The 21030-nt window shown below is 38.0% G+C and overlaps 1 protein-coding gene across 1 annotated transcript in view; it reads right to left on the bottom strand.

Annotated features, from left to right (window-relative positions):
- Positions 1-16495, bottom strand: part of LOC118804498 — a 43639-nt gene extending 27144 nt beyond the window's left edge. The window contains exons 1-3 of the mRNA XM_036564985.1: positions 16451-16495; positions 7938-8696; positions 32-691 (exon numbers count right to left, since the gene is read on the bottom strand). Coding sequence (XP_036420878.1) covers positions 32-691; positions 7938-8696; positions 16451-16478 — 1447 coding nt within the window. The 5' untranslated portion in view covers positions 16479-16495. The remainder of the gene's footprint in view (positions 1-31; positions 692-7937; positions 8697-16450) is intronic.
- Positions 16496-21030: the final 4535 nt, after the last annotated feature.

The raw sequence follows: 21030 nt of genomic DNA, 5'->3' as shown, positions 1-21030 counted from the left end.
TGTTCTGATTTTCACAAAAATTAGAACTTACCTTGTATTTGACTCCAGTTCCTCCGTTCAAGATCACTGATTTTCTGTTGTAGATTTTGAATGTGTTTTTTGTACTGCAGCTGTGTTGTAACCTGGGCTTCTACATACATGTCCATGGTGTACAGGCTCCCTCTGCTCTCTGTATGAAGCATCTCCAAACATTTAATCAGCTGTGTTGAATCTGTTTTGCTGTCTAAAAATTTGTATCGTCTGCCAAAAGCCTTTATCACTTTCTTAACACTGGCATCCAGTTCTTTGCTCTGAGATTGCCGGCTGATTAGGACTATGGTGTTCTTGTTGAGCCTTGAGCTGAAGATTCTCTGGATCATCTCCATTTCTGCTTTGTCTTCATCAGTGAGGCGGCCTTCAGAAATGACTATGAAAAAGGCATGAACTCCAGGATCACAGAGAGAGACACAGTGGAAAGCCTCTTGCATCACTTCCTCTTCAGAGAGCTGAGTGTTGTAGAGAGCTGGCATCTCCACCAGATCGATCAGACGTCCACACACTTCTCCCTCCTTCCTTACACACACTGAGCTGGACTTCTGTTCCACTTTCTGGTGAGATGTAGAGAATTTTTTACCAAGTAGAAGTTTAGATATTGAGGTCTTTGCTTCATTTTCCCTCCCAAGCAGGACTACGTTTGATCTTGGTTTAGATCCTGAAAGAAAAAAATATAATTTTTGTCAACTCTTAAAAACCTAATAATACAATTTGGGAAAAAATAAGAAAATTTAAACAGGAAATATAGGTAAGTTAATTGTGGCTGAAATCTGCAGATATTACTTTATTAAGACTTGTATTTAGTTCTATTTTAGATCTCAATTGAGCACAGCCTTCAAGCAGCCCATTATTACATGAAAAGATGAGAAACTATACTAGTCCAAAATGGCAGAAATGTTTCCCACAGTACCCACGTCATATCAAACCCACAGTCTATAAAAACACAAGACTTCTGTGATTTCTACAATAATGTACTGTGTTCAAGGCAGAAAGATACTTTCAATGTGCTTAACAGTTTTGTACAGCATCTTGTGTTGAATTCTGTGAAAATATTTACAGTACACATTATACTGGGTCAAAGACCTGATACAGTAACAATATTTTTATAATACATTAACGCATACAGTATTATCAGCCTTACAGTAAAAGTAGGCACTAAAAATACTTTTCTGAAACAGAAGCCCTGTGGGCACAAGTCAGCTGAAGAGACGTTGAGAAGACATCTTCCTCTAAAGTCAGGCAACAATCAAAATGTGGAAGTTTTTTAGATGTTTTTTTGTGATGTCTTTGAAACTGGGCAACACTGCTGCCAGTAAGGTATTGTAAATTAACAGAGTATTCCTTTACTGTGTACAAGCCCAGAAAAAGTAAAGTAGTCAAGTGTGCCCTTTGTCCATTCACAAAGCAGTATTAAAAATATCTTCAGCTTAGATCAGCCAAACTCATTCTAGACCTTCACCAATCAATACTGACCCAACAGTGAAGGGAGTATCATGTAAGAGGGTTCTTTGTCAGGGGCTGGAAAACTTTAAAATATAGATCAAAGAGGCACAGTAGAAAGCCTGATACTCATAATCTGGAGAAACACTGTCCAAAGAACTAAAGAGTTTCATCAAATTTGTGAAGATTACTGGCAAAAATGGTTCCATCTAATACTAAGTTAATCAGTCGATTGGGGACTTTACCCAATCAAGCCCATGTACTACACAGTGCTGTGAAAATTATTTGCCCCAAGTCCAAGTAAACACAAAATGCAGTTTTTAAATGATGACTTCATTACTTGAATGAAAAATGCTGTTCAGCCCTACCTGGCCCTACCTAGTTGTGAAAAACTAACTGCCCCCTTGGCTACAATATCAACTAGTTAACCAAATTCAATTGACTATTGGTTTCAGTTTCACTAACCACACCCAGGCATGATTACTGCCAGACCTGTTGAATCTAAAGATCACTTAAATAGAACCTGTGTGGCAATGTGAAGCAGGCTAGAAGGTCTTCAAAAGCAGCACATAATGCCACATTCTGAAGAGATTTAAATACAGATGCAAAACAAAGTCACTGAAATCTACCCTTCTGGAAAGGGTTACAAAGCTTCAGTGAGCCACAGTGAGAGCCATTAAACACAAATGAAAAAAACCTGTAACAGTGGTGAAAATTTTACCAAGAGCGCATCAACGAATCATTCAGGCAGTCAAAAAAGAACGCAGTCAAACATCTGTAGAACTGCAGGCCTCACTTTCCTCAGTTAAGGTCAATGTACATGATTGCACAATAAGAAAGAAACTAGAAAAAAATGGCATTCATGAGAGAGTTGCGAGGCTCAAACCACTGCTGGCCAAAAAGAACACAAAGGCTCGTCTCGCATTTGCCATGACCCCCAAAACTTTTCCACGATTCTGTGGACTGATGAGTCAAAGATGGAACTTTTTGGAACACATGGATCCAGTTATATTTGGCATAAATCTAACACTGCATTCCACCATATAGACATCATACAAACTGTCGAACATAGTGGTGGGAGTGTGAATGAATTCTGCTCTCTAGCAAAAAATCCTGAAGGAGAATGTCGTCTGTCAGTTTGTGACCTAAAGCTCAAACACATTTGGGTTATGCAGCAGGACAATAATCTGGAAAATACAAGCAAGTCCACCTCTAAATGGCTCAAAAGTCCTGACTTGAGTCCCATCTCAAGACCTTAAACGGTCACTTCATGCTCGAAAACCTTCCAATGTTGTGAAATTAAAACAATTCTGCAAAGCAGAGTGGGCCAAAATTCCTCTACAGTGATGTAAAAGATTCATCGCAAGTTATCGCAATCATTTGATTGCCATTGTTATTGCCAAGTGTGGCACAACCAGTTATTACAATTGGGGAGGTAATTACTGTTTTCACATGGGTGATGTAGGTTTTGAATAAATCTTTAATATCGATAATATTCTATCTTTAATAAACGGAATGATCATTTAAAAGCTGCATTTTGTATTTACTCGGGTTGTCTTTATATTAAAATTTGTTGGATGATCATAAACAAGTGTGACGAATTAGCAAAGCACCGTATAGCACCGTATAACTGCTGCACACAAGGTGTAACTGCAAATTTGACTGGTGAATAGGAAGCCAACTTCAGTACTGTGTAACCGCAGTGCTTTAGATGCCAAGCTTTGTAGATGCTAAGCTTTAAGCTGTCAGTTTTCAAGACAACAAGACTATTTGTATAATTAACATTGTTTCTACAACGTGGACGTTTTTTTAACAACATTTATTGCCAAATAAGAATGATGAACATTCTCCCATATTGTGAAATTTAAACTAACATTATTGTGTGTTTTGAAGTAGCTGCCAACACTGCTGTATGATGTAAACAAAAAACAGCAGGCAAACAAGTTCAGCCACAGGAAATAAAAGCCCTGTAAAAAGTTGAAGTCCAAAGGTATAGTAAATGCACCTGTTTTTAAGTCGAGGGTGAAATGTACACTTGGGAAACACATTTTGAAATAAGATTTGAATGTGGAAAGACTGCAATACTGTTTGACATTAGACATGGGGCTTTACATAGACAGCAGCAATATTAGAGCAGCCTCGCTTACCAAGACTGTGGAAGTCAGACAGATGAACGTTAAGCATACCAAGTAATGACCTAAGGGTGGGGTTATAAGAGAGAAGCAGGTTGGATAAATAAAAACATGCAAGGTTATAGAGCGCAGGTTGTAAATGAGCAAGAGAACCTTGAAATCAATGTGATATTCTGCAGGGTGGCAGTGAAGGTTTTGGAGAACAGGTGTAATGTCATGCCAGGACTGTGTGTTATTGGGAAGGCAAGCAGCAGAATTCTGGGCCAAAAGCTGCTTTTGTAGAAACGAAGAGCAACTGCATGCTAGACAGGACTTGCAGTTGTGTAGGTGTCTGAAGATAAAACGGGAAAAACTGATTGAGCACTGTAGTGGATAAGACAGGATTTAATCCTTGCAACTGTGGAGGCAGAAAAAAAGAGCTTTAAAATAGATCTAACGCAGGTATCAAAAAGTTTTTAATCAAATGTATTCATAATATAAGCAAAGAAAAAGGGGATTTCTCTTTCTGCTCCTCTTAAGCACTGATGAGATCTTCAATCAACATGAAAACAGTCACCCTGCAGTAATTTAAATTTGAGCAGAAGCATTATCTCTGCATTGTGTGTGCCTAGTATGGTAAAATTACCTAGTCTCTCATGTTGTGTTGCATTTTGGTCACATCTATCATGACACTAGGGATGCACTGATACCACTTTTTCTCTTCCGACACTGATAACTGATCTTTAAGCATGGGCACCAACTTGGATTGATAACAGGAGCAAGTTGGTTTCTTTCTTTCTTTAGTTTTTATTCATGTCCCAATCTAATGGAAGTACTCTGAACTAAGAGCAGGAATCATAGATGAGTGTATCTGGCACTTTCCATGAAAATAGTTTGTTTTAGACCTTGAAACTCTTTAAAAATTTACTTTTTTCTTTGGTGTTTTTGACAAAGTATTAATTAAACTAAGTGCTTAACTTGCTGCTTTATCTCTGAAGGGCACTGCATCTTTTGCAGCCCTGTTACCAATTTTTAGGGATGTATAAATGGCATTTAAAAGTCTTTGTTAACTGAATTCATTATTTTCTAGCAACATATACATACATTCATGAAATACGTTTGAATTTCTAAAAAAAAAAGTGTTCTTGTGTTTTCTACATTTCGTGCTTCACAAGATGTTGGTTGGAAACATTCCTTCGAGATTCTGGTCCTTACTGACATGACTGCATCATGCAGTTGCTGCAGATTTTTCAGGTGTACTTTCATGCTGTTAATCTCATGAAATCAGTTTCAGACTTTTGTTTTGGGACATGGTGCATTATCATGCTGGAAGTAACCATTAGAAAATTGGTAAATTGTGACCATGAAGGTATGCACATGGTCAGTGATGATTGACTGGTATTAACAAGTGTGTCAAGAAAATATTCCCCACCCCATTACACCACCTCCTCCAGCCTGTTGACACAAGACAAGTTGGGTCCCTGGATTCATGGTGTTGGCACCAAACTCTGACCCCACTATCCGTGTGCCTCAGCTGAAACTGAGATTTATTAGACCAGGTTATGTTTTTCCAGTCTGCAACTGTCCAGTTTTGGTGAGCCTGTGCCAACTGCAGCCTCTGCTTTCTGTTCTTGGCAGACAGAGATGAAATCCATCCTCTGCTGTTGTAGCCCATCCACCTCAAGGTTTGATGTGTTATGCATTCTGAGATGCTTTTCCACTCACCACAATTGTACAGCTTGGTTATCTGAGTTACAACAGACTTTCTGTCAGCTTGAACCAGTCTGGCCATTCTCTGTTGACCTCTCTCATCAACAAGGCATTTAGATCTGAAGAACTGCCACTGGCTAGGTGTTTTTTCTTTATTGCACCATTCTGAGTAAACGCTAGAGACTGTTGTGTGTGAAAATCCCAGGAGATCAGTGGTTATAGAAATACTAAAACAGCTCTTCAGGCACAATCATGCCACAATCAAAATCAGTGAGATCACATTTTTTCTCCATTCTGATGGTTGATGTGAACATAACCTAATGCTGCTGATCCATAACCGCATAATTTTATGCAATGCATCGCTGCCACATGATTAGCCAATCTTTTAATTTTCAGAGCATTTTTTCTTGTATTAGTAATTTATGTGTCGCTCGTTGCTAAATTGACACTTCTGGTAACATAATCTACAAAATTAACTGTTTTCAGACTAAAAAACCTGTTTTGATTAAAACATTTTATTCAAAGGCTTGTTTCAAGACATTTTCATTTCATATTCATTTAAAATAATACAAGGTTGTGAATTTAGCCTAAAATAAACCAGCCTTCAGGAGTGGTTAGCTTTACACGGTACGCATGTTGCATGCTAACTAGTTTATATATATTTTTTTTTTTTCTAAAAATAAGTTTGGTAACAGGGTTGAATGATCAAGCTTCACCCATGCAGCCAAAACTATTTGTCTGATAGTCATTCTGCAGAAAACAAGATGATGCAACATATTATACTGTACATATTATACTAAAAGGAATGTTTCATTTTTTTATAACAGGGAACATGGTTTGTTAACAGGGCTGCACATAAAATGCAGGACATAAATTAAAATGACTTTTTTCTAATATTAAATAAATTAATAGGTAAAAGATTATTCTTTTAACATTTAATTAAACTACCTAACGTTGTAATTATGTTGTCACTGGAAGATTTTAATTAATATATTTCATAGAGAAATTCAATATCAATGAGCTGGGATAGCCCAAAATCACAATTTTAAAGGTGGAAACAGACATTTTACATGTTTTGTGATCATCTAAATGCTAATTTGAATAATTTTAAGTAAAGTACAGATTCCTTCAGATTAGACAGAAATAAAAAAAAACAAAAAACAACAGTCATTTTGTTACTTTTAAAAAAATACTGGGACATAAACTGAACTCTATTCATGAAAAGTTCATTATCATACACTTTAAAACTAGCTAGATTTGTGGTTATCCAGACAAATCTGGCTAGTTTTAAAGTGCATGATAATGAACTTTTCATGAATAGAGTTCAACCCTACATGGCAGAGAAAAAACCTGTGTGTGAAACATGCTCATGCAGAAAACAGCACAGTTACTGTTGCGACCCTGCAGCTTAAAATCCATACTGTAAAATTCAGTTTCACTGTAGCAGCTGTTTTCAAAGTATTTTACGCAGTTTCACTCCTGTGGCTTTTCTCCAGCTTTGTGCTAGAGTGTTACTCTCCCTTCTTAATATGTGAGGCCCAACAACTCAATCCCCAAAATATGCGCTTACGACAACCTCTTTGTGTTAATTTACTATATAGGTATATAATTACTATTTACTATTATATATAGCAAAAGCCATATTTAACAACTGAAGTATATGTAAAATAGTGATCAACCTATGGTTTGTACATGTAAGCACACAACAGCTTTTCTGGCTTGGCAAAAACAGAGTGGGATGTTGTTTCACATCCAAATTTCAAATCCAGAGTCATTTGTCTCATACACTCATGTTACATCTCCAAAGGTCAGTCATGCTGGGGATTAGCAAAACTTAACATAATTTACACCATCATTAACAACTGTTTTCAGTGGATTTATCATATTGACTGAAACAAAGCACTGCTGCTGTGATGCAGCTGACTGATGGGGATGCACCACAGACAGGGCTAACGGAATGTTTACACTGTTTGTTTGTTGTTAAATGGCATATCTGTTGCATACTGGTGAAGTTAATACTTTAGGGAAACCTCCGACCAGTATACCCACTACTTGAAATACTGGTGTTACAAATTTGCTATTTTTACTGCTGCTTGTCAACCCACACCACCAACATGATGTTAAATTCTATCTACTTGTGAAAATCCATGTAACACTTAGCAGAGCGTGTGCACGTCAGACATTGCTTTGTGGTATCGGACACCGGTATCAGTATCCTCATCACAAATACCCAACACTGTGTTTAAGTGCCAGTATCGGTGCCAATACCAATATGGTGTTAGTACCTGTGCAACGCTACTGTTATCCACAGAGGAAAAGGAGACAGCTATATCACTGATGAGTTGTGTTTTAGGACCATATTAATTAAGTGTTCCATTTGGAACCAATGACACTATTTTGTCTTGTCACTACTGAGCTTCATAAATTTGTTTCAGGGATTTTTGTTTTGTTTTCTTTGTGTTTCACAGGTAGATTTTTAAATAGATTTAGTGCTAAAGAAAATCTAGGTATGAAATGTTGTATAATGTTACCAAGGTGCAGTATATAGATAACAAACAACAAAGGTTCACTTTTGGGGGATCTCATAAGTGACAGTTTAGGTGGATGAAGTATAACCAGAGGGAGTAAAACATTGTTACTTACCACTGAAATGTTTGGTCACACTGGTCATTAGAGTTGTTTTAATTTTCTCATGCTTCTGTTGAGGTAGATCACCTTCAAATCCTTGCTGTTTTGTCCCCTCACGTTCCTCCAGTTCTGTTTGGTCATACTCTTGTAGTTCTTCTGTTTCTTCATGTTCTTGCTCTTTTGTATGATAATGTTCTAAAGCAATTGAAGCCTCCTCAAACTCCTCACAGATAAGGCTCCCTCCATTCTCTTCAACTATCTTTTCTATCATTTCCACAAAAGTTGCACAACTACAATTAATCCACTCTAAATGTCTGTTACTGTATTTTGTGATGACTTTCTGTATGATCTTCTCCTGAACTGGATCTAAACTGGTGCCAGTTTCTTTGTTCTGTGTTGTCAGAACCAGGGTGTATTTATGGGCCTCCTCAGACAGAGAGCTGAGGATGTGATTAATTCGGCTGCTGTCTGTCTCAGTGAAGTCGTTTGGCTGTAGAATCAGCACAACACCATGAGGTCCAGGAGCACACAGAGACATGCACTCTTTAATCCGCACCGTGATCTGATACACAGAGATATCAGGATCAAACAGGTGAGGAGTGTTGATTAGGGTGATGTATCTTCCCTCCACATTTCCTCTGGCTCTCTCACTGTGCTGCTCTACTGAAGGAGGAGGAGCTTCAGTATCAAACACGTCTCTGCTCAGGATGGAGTTTCCCACTCTGCTGATCTCTGAGCTGTTCTTCCCCAGCAAAACAATCCTCAGTTCAGAAACTAGACAATGAAAGAGAAAATATTCAATAATTGCAGTCAATTCAATAATAAGGCAATCAGTTTCAAAATGCAGTTATAATTCATTCTATCAACATTCAGCTTTAAAAAATTAAGAATCAAACATGAAAACAAGCTGTTTCATTTATGGCTTTCTTGTTTAATTTTCTATTAAGGTGAAAAAATACTTGCTAAACTATGTAGAAATTATGCTAGTATTTATTTTACAACAGATGCTTAGGGCTCTAGTTTTGTCACAGTGCAAATGCAGTCTAATGGAATAATGATGGCATATTATGGATTTGGTAGGATGCGAACACCATTCACGCCCATTTTCAATTTTGGTGGTCATAAATGATTGTGAACTAACTACACATTTTCGTAGCTAATAACTGTAGCCGTTACAGTTGTAGGAAATGTAGCTAGTAGCTGTAGTGCCTACAAAGTTTGTGTAGATATAGCGATAATTTTCACTACAATTTTGCTACAGGCTTCAGGCAATCCGCTCAGAATTTGAACCACAGAATGTGGTTGTTAACTGGGCTCGTGGCGATTGTGCAATCCCGACTGAGTCGCGGACAGTTTGAGCAAATGGGCACACACACTGATCACTCCTCGCTAATAGGCTTAGCTCAGGGGTCGCAAACGAAATATTGAAAAGAGCCATTTTGTCCTTTCAACAAAAATCAAACCACCTTGGGAGCCACAATAATTATTTATTTATTTTTTTATCCAATTATCTCCCCAATTTAGTCGTTTCCAATTCCACCCGCTAGTTAGGACTCCCCCAATCACACGATGGTATCAACGCTAGTAGGGTGAAGGCTAACACAGGCTTCCTCCGAGACCTGTGAAACCAACCACCGCTTCTTTTCGAACTGCCGCTCACGCAACGTCACTGGACAGCCGAACGCGCTCGGAGGAAAGCGCCAACCGCCAGATCTGTTACGTCAGCTAACAGACGCCTGCGCTGACTAGCATCGCGTTGAGTGATGGGGGGGAGAAGGAGGGGCCATCCTACCCACCCAGAGAGAGCGAGGCCAATTGTGCTCTCTCGGACTCCCGGCTACGGATGGCTGTAGCGTCACCAGGGATCGAACTGGCGATCTCCTGATGATAGGGCCAACGCTTAGGCGGTTGCGCCACTCGGGAGCCCCCAGCCACAGCAATTTATGTCCGTTTTACCGTCTTGGCTGTGAATATGTCTCAGCATGTGCTGATGTACTAGTAAAGGCTAAAATATAATATAAACAGACTTACTTTCTTCTTTAGCTCAGCTATAGCCACTTCTCTCACATCTCGGGTTTCTTGTAAAATGACTCTCAATGTTCAGCTTTTTACGAGGCTGAAGTCACTTCTCACTCTCCTGCTTCTCAGTTGAATTGTCCCATTCCACCTTAAATTATGCCTGAGATGCCAGATTGTACTGCTGCATCATTTAAGGTGGAACGGGAGAATTTGAAGGAGAAGCTGGAGAACGAGAAACTGATTTCAGCTTTGCGAGTTCTTGCAGATTAAATGTATGAGGAAACCAGCTGACTGTTTATAAATGCAGATAAGTCCATTCTTCTCCAAATGATCAATGTTCATCTACTCTTTGCCATTTCGTTATCTGCATTGCTGTGTGTCCAGCAGTCTGTGCATCAGTCTTCAGTGTTAAATGTTGGTGAATTAGCAGTTATACATTATACAACTCCAGTGTTTAAGACAATTTATTGTGAAAACTGTGTTAGAACTGTGTGTTATAACGATTTTACAGCAAATGTTAAGTAATCTGAGTAATCTCTCCACTGCTGCAGACTGAATGTTAGTCAGTCTGCAGCAGTGGTGAGATTACTCAGCTGCGCAGGCCTGACTCTCACCCCAAACAGAGTCACTGATGAGAATTTTGAGGCTGTTTTGCTGTGTTGCTGTTTAACAAAGTTTCACAAAGGACTCTGAATGTCATGTCTGTACAGATCTTGCTGAAATGTTTAAATTGGAGCAATTTTACTTCAACATTTGACAACGCTTGGCACAAAATTGGTTTGTATTTGGTTATTTTTGTTGATTTTTGTTAGGAAAAAAACTGGAATGATGGCCTGTGGCTTTTTCTTAGTATAAATTTTTGTTGGATATTACACCTTTGGTTACGTAAGTTGGATTGTTGGTTACAATTCAACTTATTTTTTGTATATTTGCAGCTTTTCAATTGTATGTTTCTTTCTGGCAGATGACTAAATGCAGTGTCTTGTTCACACTATCAGTTGAGCTTGTTTGGTGTGTCAGGTGGAGATTCACAAACATTCTAACATCACACTTAGTAAGTTACTTAGTAAGTAGCAAAAAAGTAGTGCACTACTTTTCAAAAAGTAGCTAAAAAGTAGCCACTACTTTTTCTAGAAAAGTAGCTCAAGTAGCTTTGGGAAAGTAGCTACAAAGTAGCTAGATACTAATTTTTCAGTAGCTATCCCAACCCTGTTCTTTGTACACAGTGAAAGCATGTGCACAGGACAATAATATACTGCTGAGGTTGAGCTTTGCATAAACACTGTGTGATGGTAGAAGTTGGTGAGCCAGAAAAGCTTTGGTAAACTTATCAGTAAATGTCATAAACCTTCATCAGTTTTCCAAAAACATGGACATCTTTTCCACTGTAGGGCCAAACAATTAGAGAATACCCATTCCAGGGGCATTTCTACATGGTCACAGTTTGACACAGTTTGTTACGTGCTCAGGGCCACAGTATCGTTTGGTGGGATGACTTAATGATGTAGCTATTCACCACATCCTATGTTATTTCAAAACAAAAAAAAAAAGAACAGATGAGATAAATTCAGTTTGGTTACCCCTTGGTTACACTACATGACTTTTAAAGTCCTAACAGATCATAATAAGACTGGGTATCTCACACCATCTGACTGGTTCCTGTAGATTTATTGGGTGACTGAAATATTGGGGCTCACACACTACAAAACTTCTAAGATCTTGCTGAACTGAACTGAACTCACCCGACTCGCATAAACAGTTGTGCTCTCCCATTACTAGGAGATGCAGATAAACGCGCATGGAACAGCTTGTTACTGCCGTTTTTGCCATCATGTGCATTGACACAGTAAAGAAGCAACAGGTAAACATATTTAACTGAGGGTATTGGATGTAATGATGTGATTAATCTAGTAGTCTTTAGGGTTTTAGATGTACTCTATATGGACAAAAGTATTGGGACAAACCTCTTAGTCACTGAACTCAGGTGTTTCATTCAGTCCCATTGCCACAGGTATATAAAATCAAGCACCTAGCCCTGCAGTCTGACTTTACAAACATTTGTGAAATGAGTCATTCTTAGGTGATTCTCATTGCAACAAGTCTCCTAAATATTCTATGACTAAATGTGAGTGTTATTATTGAAAAGTGGAAACATTTAGGAACCACAGCAACTCAGTCACAAAGTGGCAGACCACGTAAAGTTACAGAGTGGGCTTATGTGGTCAAGCAGCTGCATGCAAGACTTACATCACCAAGTACAAGGCGAAGCATCGGATGGCGTGGTGTAAAGTATGCTGCCACTGGAGTCAGTGGAGCAGTAGAAATGTATTCTGTGGAGTGACGAATCACACTTCTCTATCTGGCAATCTGATGGGTGAATCTGAGTTTGTTCCAGGTGAATGTTACCTGCCTGACTGCATTGTGCCAACTGTAGAGTTTGGTGGAGGAAGGAAAATGCTATGAGGTTGTTTTTCAGGGGTTGGCCTAGACCCCTTACTTCCAGTGAAGGGAAATCCTAATGCTTCAGCATACTAAGATATTATGGACAATTCTATGCTTCCAACTTTGTGGGAACAGTTTGTGGAAGACCATTTTCTGTTCCCGCATGACTGAGCCCCAGTGCACAAAGCAAGGTCCATAAAGCCATGGCTGGATGAGTTTGGTGTGGAAGAACTTGACTGGCCTGCACAGAGCCCTGACCTGAACACCTTTGGGATGAACTAGAATGGAGACTGCGAGCCAGGCCCATTCGTCCAACATCAGTGTCTGACCTCACAAACGCTCTTCTGGATGAACGGACAAAGATTCCCACAGACACACTCCAAAATCTTGCAAAAAGGTTCCCAGAAGAGGGGGAGTTATTATAGCTGCAAAGGGGGGACTAACTCTGTACTAATGCCTATGGATTTAAAATGTGACACCATAAAAGCTTGCATGAGTGTAATGTGTAAGTGTCCCAGTACTTTTGTCCATATAGCATATATGCGCCTGATTCTGCTTATGCCTTAAACTCTGTTCATTTGCGATTTTTCTAGGCTACAGATATAAACAGTGAAGGATCAATTCCAAATAACAGGTGTTTTGCTGATACAAGTGTAGACAATAAAACTCATGTCTAAGGGAGACAAGTCGAACGATCGGTGAGAGAGTAACAGAAAGCTGAAATTTAACCCATTCTAGGGGTGAAATTTGAGAGCACAGAATTGAATGACTTAGTGTTTTGAGGTGTTTATATAGTTGTTAGCCTGTTAGCAGTTACTCAGACACTTTTGTCTATAGTTGTCTAGTATTTCTTGGTTCTGATTTAGTTGCCTGGCAGACGGAAAAAAAAAACCCTGACTTGTCTCACCAGAACTGGTAACGGGAATGGTGTGAGGACTATTTAGCTCTAGATTTAAAAAGAGGCCCTAGACTTCTAAAATATTTTACCTTGATACTAGAATTAAACCACTATAATATTTAGATATCTCATGTGTTTTGAAATTTAAGCAAAGAATATTTTAGACTCCATAAGACTATCTGAATGAGACCTCCTTTCCTATTGACTTCATTTCACCTGATCTTGTAGCCAAGGGGATCCACATGCTACTCAGCTCTGCCCATAAATTATATGAGGCCATGTTCTACAGATCAGACAAAAGCAGAAAAAGCAGACAGAAAGGAAGTTTCACTGTTTGTACGCATCCTAATGATCCACTGGTGTTGCTGTATAACAAACTGAAAGCAGCAGGCTCAAATCAGCAGCACTGTATGATCAGTCTGGTGTGTTAAATGCTTTTTTTAAACCAAACTGTGCCTGCCATCCATAGATAGGACACAGTTTTACACAAGCATTTACAGCTCACCAAAAAGGGCATTGTAAATATTGAGACAAAAACCTGGGAAAAATTAAATATATAAAAAAAATATATATATAACATTACATAGATAGAAGCTACATGTGACATATTATAACGGCAACTTTGCAACTGAGAGGTCTTATAAGGTTGAGGAGGTTGAAGGAAGGTGTTTCTGATCAGGCAGTGTGTCTTGAGCCTTACCAGTATAAGCCAGTGATCGAAGTTGCCGAAGAGTTAATGTAGTGCCAGAAAATGATTAACAGCGAGTGGGAGAGGTGTCAGTGTGGTACAACATTCCCGAAAACCATGACAGCTAGCTTCTAATAATCTGTTTAGCATAGATCCATTTTGAGAAAGGTTGTACGGATAAAAGGTTGACACCGTCAGCAACAATGGCCATTAAACGTTAACATTTCCTGAACCTTTTTGCTTTCCGTAGTTCCTGTGTTGCTTGCTGTTGATTTCTTTTCAGTAAGTGCAGTGCCTGAGGGTTAGATATGTGAAAGGAAACGTGAATTGGATGCAACACTGGTAGCTTTATGTAGACTTTTAGGCTACTTTTACACAGCACGTAAAAGTGGCCCAAATCTGATTTTCTCACCAAATCTGATTTTTTTGTTTAGCTGTTCACACTGTCTTTTAAATGTGACCTGTATGCAACATCAGTCTGAACAGATCAGCTCCTAAACCGACCCACATGCGCAAAAGAGCAATGCTTCACGGGTCGTGCTCGTCCAGAGGTAAACAGTCATGATGGCCTATCGCTCCCAGAGCTTTCAGTCTCGTCTTCGCCAGCATCACAGGAGCGATTATGAAGTTCCAGTGGTTGACAGCTGGACTCATCACCCACAGTGTGTTCGAGTTCGCCGTAAAAAGGGCTCGTTATTCGGCCACGGCCGCTTCTTTGGTTCGAGTCCTCAGATTCTTTAAACTGCTCTCTGACGCTGCAGCCTCAGGCTCCTCCGGCCGCGTTCGGCCGGTTCATTCTAAACCTCTTCAAACATGGAGCGGTTGAGTCTCTTCTAATGTTTTGGTACAGAAACATCAGACTAAATGTTTATGAGTCTCAGCAGTGCGAAATTATGGCAAATGTCGAGTTGGACTGACGTAAAAGTAGCATGAATTCCGATCTGGCTGTTCAGACTGAGTCGCATTGCCGCAGATCGGATATGGATTTCAGTACCACATATGAAAACGTCTCAAATCAGAATTGAAATTGTCAGATTCAATGTGTTTTGTGCTGTTCACACTGCCATACAGATGACTCATCTGTGTCACATTTGAGGAAGAAGATCGGATTTGGGCCACTTTCACTTGCTGTGTAAACGTAGCCCAAGTCCTCACTTAATCAGTCATTCCGGTTACCTACTCATATGTTGAACATTTTCAATAAATGTGCTAATCATAAGATCTTCATTACAAATTAAGCTCAGATTAATTGGGTTATTTACAGTTGGCAAAGACATCTGGCAAATTGCAGCGTTGTGAGGTGGTGCTGGGGGTACTTAGCTCAGCGCATGAGTGTGGTCTCTTGTCTCCTCACTCTAGGCTCCTGTGCTTTCATATTAGTAGGGCGTCATCAGGGGGTAGCAACATTGTTTGATTGATTTGTATACTGTGACATGTCATTGTACTTTGGTACGAAAACAAGTCATCTGCGCCTATAACAGGGTTGAACCAGAGGGGTGCTGCTGAGGCAAAACTGAGCACGATAAAAATTATATTTTTACAGTTTTGCAAGATGTGTTCATATTTCAAGCAAGGCTGATATATTTTTAGTATTACAGAGCAGTGCATTTCAGCTGGTAATGAAAAAAAAAAGTCTTAGGGTGTATTTACTCTTTAAGAATAACATTTAGTGCATTCCCCAACATATACCTTTCTTCTTGATAATTTATTTTAATTGTTTATTTTAGCTAAATGTAAATAAATTTAGCTGCATGAAAGTTTAGGTGCACTCCATTTATCTGTGCCAACCCACTGCTTTTTATGTAGCAGCAAGAGTGGAGAAATCTGTTTATATGTGGTGCTGACGGCACATATCTACTCTTACATTAATCATTGTGTAGCCCCAGCAATTGGAATAAAACTGTCATTGAAACTGCTGTATGTGTCCTTATTATCCTTAAAGTATACTTCAAATTTTAACCGTCTTTGTCAGGGTTTGACATGATTTCCTGGTTTTACTGAAGGATGGATCGGGGTTAGAGGCAGCCTGAGTAATGGCTGATATAATCCCCAGCAAATCAGTGTGTTTTACGGAACGTGCTCACAGAGAGTTTGGTACTCTTTAATCAAGTTCTTCACAGGTGAGAATAACTACAGGTCTTTCTCAGGTGTCACTCTACTGCCTAGTTCAACTATATGGATGAATACTAAGAATCTACAAAAACATTGTATTGTCCTGTTCTAGCAGCCCTGATTCAATTAATCTTTAATGACTGTAATGCATCAAATTTGAACAAGGAAAACAAAATACCATATACAGTAAGAACATCTTAACTATTAAGCAGATGCATCAGACAAATATACTTAAATTATAATACTGTAATATTGAACTGTGATATTGGAATTGTAATTGAGGTACTGTTTACTTTATTCAACAACAGAACATTCAACCTTACAGCAAAGAATGTAACATAGTACCAATACAAATATAGAGTAACTTACAGCTGTGAGGTTCGTCCATACTCGACATACTCCGAGAGCGTGATAGATCTGCACCACAAGAATAAGATACGTTATTTTCTGCTTCGCTAATGCAGTGTAAATCATAATATACAGTATCTACATGTTCGTCTAAATCATTCCACTAAACTCAACAATTAGGGCTGCAACTATAAAATAGGGGTATTTTCAAGTATTCTATCAAATATCATCTTGAAAATGTAAATATTTTGTAAGGATAAGATAAACTCGAGACCAAGATCTGTTCATGATTAAATGAACTAAAAATCAGATTTTTTTTTTTTTTTGGTTTCTTTGTTTTTCTATACCATTGCAGAAGTTCTATTAACCAACCTAATAAATTTGCCTAGAATGAAATTCCTGAAATTTCCCTCAGAAACCAAAGCACTGAATCTGCAGATGCATTTTCATTTTTTCTCTTTTAAACTTTTCAGGAAGCAACTGACCAAAACATTTGAGTGTTTCACAGATTTTGGGAACGTGGCAAAATTGTAACCACAGAAACTTCACATTGCGATTTTAACAAAGTTTAGATATTTGAAATAAATCAGTCTGTAGAACACAAAAATGCATACATATATTTTATATATAAATGTTACATTAATTTACCATTTTAAATATATGTGCCACACCCACACGCACCAGTGCCTTATTTTTGCACTTGTGCTTTGACTTCAAAAACAGGCCCTATGATGTGCTACTCTATGTGACACTAGAAAATGCTTCTGGCTCAGTGTGCAGTTTCCTTAAATCTGGTCCTGGATGGTCAAAAACATTTTATTTCCCTGTTCTAGCAAAATTAATTATTAAATTTATTCAACAATAGAACAATGACCTTAATGCAAACTGTGCAATGTAGTCTCAATGCAGATGCAGAGTAACTTACCTGGGGGAAGTAAATCCTTACTGTTCCTCCTCCGGGTGTGTGACAGATCTGCACCACAAGAATAAGGTACGTTATTTTTTGCTTTGGTAATGCAGTGTGTGATAAAGCATAATGCACAGCGTCTGTCAGTCTAAAAACATTCCACTAAACTCAACAATTAGGGCTGCAACTATCAATAAGCATATTTTCAAATATTTTATCAGAAATTATATCAAATATGTGAACATTCTATAAGATGAAAAGACTCAAGACCAAGACCTGTAATGATTAAATGAAAGAATTAAAATCTGTTTTTATGCTATTTTACTGTAGTTTATTTGTTTTTCTATAACACCGAATACATTATTTTTGTAGTGGGCTTCAATATATTTTTAGGGAAGTTTCTTAATAGACAATATATCATGATATTTTGTGACATCTGCTAGTTGAATCACTCAAAAAATTAATAAAAAAAAGTTTCATAAACTGAGCACAAATGATTTTGTTGAACATTTCACATACTGCAGTTGACTAAATCCAGGAAAACAGGGCTAATTAAGCTCCATCTACAGTTGTTCAACGAAGTACTAACGATATTCAAGATATACTCTGAAAAGCACAATATGACGATGTAATTTATCACGACAATTATAATTACTATGCTATGTTGTTCATCCCACATTCTATTAATCAGCTTCCTCAACTTACATAGACTGAAACCCCAGTATTAACCTTCAAAAACCAAAGATTGGTTTTGCTGATGCATTTTCATTTTTTGCCCTTTTATAATGTTTAGGAATATTGTAACTACAGATTTTACAACATGTTTTGGAAACATTGTAACCATAAAATTTCCGATTGTGATTTTGACAAAGTTAAGATATTTTATAATAGCCTTCAACACACAAAGATGCAATAAAGATGCAATAGAGTAAATTAACTTAAAATGATAAAATATAGTATGAATTTATATGCTACAACCACAATAAGGAAGCCTGCAGAAACCCCATAGTTTCATGTATCCCCTGTCCCAAAACACCAGATTTAGCTCTGAATGGGTTTGATAATTACCTGATGAGCTAAATCAGGTGTGTTTATTTTGGAAATGGTTGAACCTGTGCAGAGCAGGGTGTCCTCTGCACTAGAGTTGGGACCACCTACTATAATGGACTAAATGGGTGATTAAGCTGTGAGCTGTGTGATTAATGCTAAAACATGGAGAACACTGAGGCCTGTGACTGCATTTTCAAACATTCACCCAAAAATCCTTCAAATATGTGTATGTACATATTTTCATTTATATGTCTTTTCTTTCAACACTAAACATTACGAATGCAAGAAAAAATATCACAGATAAAATACTGAAAATACTGAGTTCAAAATTGAATCAAAACAAAATGCAAGAATGTCAATAAGAGACAGCCTTCTGGTCAGTTTAGTGGGATTTAGTCAAACACAGGCATAAATAGAGTGCTTTAAACAATTTCTGCAAATTTATAATAAAGGGGCTCTGAGAGTGCAAGAAGTTCACGTATAAGCACTGTTGAACAACGTGTTCTCCCTTACAGTTACTGTATATAATTCTGCTAATCAATGACACATTATTGATATGGATAATATAATATAATATGATATAATGTAATATAATATAATATAATATAATATAATATAATATTGCCCTGCAATGGACTGGCGACCTGTCCAGGGTGTATCCTGCCTTCCGCCCAATGACAGCTGGGATAGGCTCCAGCACCCCACCGCGACCCAGAAGGATAAGCGGTTTAGATGATGTATGTATGTATGTATGTATGTATGTATAATATAATATGATATAATATAATATAGTGTTATGATGTAATCTTAAATCATATTGTTGAAGTACACTAAAGACCTTGGATTAGAAAGGGTTAAAACATACACCCTTGTCACAACACCGCATCACTACCTGGACTGCCAGAGGCTAAAGAAACTTTGTCTGAACTTGTGTTCAGTCTTCATACTGAGTGAGTTACAGTCAGACTCTTCTGAGCTACATTATAATCAGCGGGTTATTTCTGTAAACTGCTCCGCTCGTTTCTGCTGAGTCGACTGAGGCCTGACTGTGTAAGTCTCTGATCTACACTATTCAGCGCTCCTCAGCTCGTCGCTCCTTTACACTGATATATAAACTCCTCTAACTCTAAACACGCTGCACTGCAGACCTGCTGTACTTTAGTTTAGGAGAAATCAGATTCTTACCATCCCCCGACGACATTTTGTGGCTGCTGTCGAACTGAAAGTCAGGACATTCCTGAGGAAAAAAGAGGGTGGGCTTCCAAACAGAACACGGCCAGAGGGGGAGACTCTCTCACTGCGGCTCGCTCAGCGTAGCTCCATCCTCCAGGGGAAGCGCGCGCCAGTCTCGTCTGGTTTAGTGTCCTAGAACTGTTTCACACTAAAAGTCCTTGTTGGACGGATTTATTGATGTGGTGTCCGGTCAAGGGCGGGTGTGGCTGCAGATTTTCATTCTAATATAGCAGAAACACCCGACTGAGTCCATTTTATCATTGCAGGAACCAAGAGCAGGACAAATCTTAATAAACGTCTTATTAAGTAATTACAGTCACAATGTAATACTCACTCAACCAATGCTAATCATATTTATTTATTTTAGTAACTATTATTATTATTATTATTAGTAGTAGTAGTAGTAGTAGTAGTAGTAGTAGTATTAGTATTATTATTAGTAGTAGTATCCAGAAACAGAAAACTAAGCACTCTACCTGTCTCTACCTACCATTTTGCCTGTCTGTTTTTTTCAGGCAGTTTGTAAAAGGGTTTGTCAATTTTACCATTAGGCAAGGATGCTGGAAAGTATTTTTAGTTGAAAACAATAATAACATTAAAACAATAATAACAGATTATTATTCTATTGTTAATATTAATAGTATCCATATTTATATTAATATGAATACATTGGGTCAAATTTTATTTTGCTGCCTTTTTATAACAATAATAATCCACTTCCTTTTTTGCCCCTTTGTACTCTGTTGCTGTTTTGGTGGTCAGAAATTATAGCACTTACACTGGTGGGTGGAATGGCGAATCGTGGTGTTCTAAAGCCCACTTTGATCCAAAATTGGAAAAAAATCAGATCCCAAAATCCCCTCTAAAGGCAAACACAACGGTTGCAAATGTAGAGGCTGTTAATAGCTTGGATAGTTTAGTGGTTTCCATAGAAATTCACTTTGTAACTGTAGGCTGCTTATAAAGTACCAATTCTAAAAATTAATGAAATATTGAAAGATATTTGTTGATTCCTGTAAGACGCTGTATATACATTGAATATGCACGCCTTATTTTTCCCTGTTTGTAAGCCCTCCAGTGTCTACAAATAATTTTGTTTGATGACTTATTCCCTATAGGAAAGATGCCATCTAACAGAATGTCATCTACATTTGAACCTTTTTAATATGGCTTAGTTTCAGCAAGTTGTATTTAGTTATATATTTGTTTCTGTTACGAAGTGACTTACTGTTTTTTTTTTGTATTGTTTTTCTCCAGTTAGCAGAATATTCTTATCAGCACATCCTTAAACCATCAACAGTCAAAAAGCAGAAATTTTACATAAACACTTAATGTTTTTACTTAGATGTTTCTATACTTTTTATTTCAGATTTTCATTTGTTTTGGTTTACCTGAACTGTAATGACAAAAT

This window comes from Colossoma macropomum, unplaced genomic scaffold, assembly GCF_904425465.1.
Source record: "Colossoma macropomum unplaced genomic scaffold, Colossoma_macropomum, whole genome shotgun sequence".
Lineage (NCBI taxonomy): Eukaryota > Metazoa > Chordata > Actinopteri > Characiformes > Serrasalmidae > Colossoma > Colossoma macropomum.
This window is presented reverse-complemented; position numbering and strand designations above follow the sequence as displayed.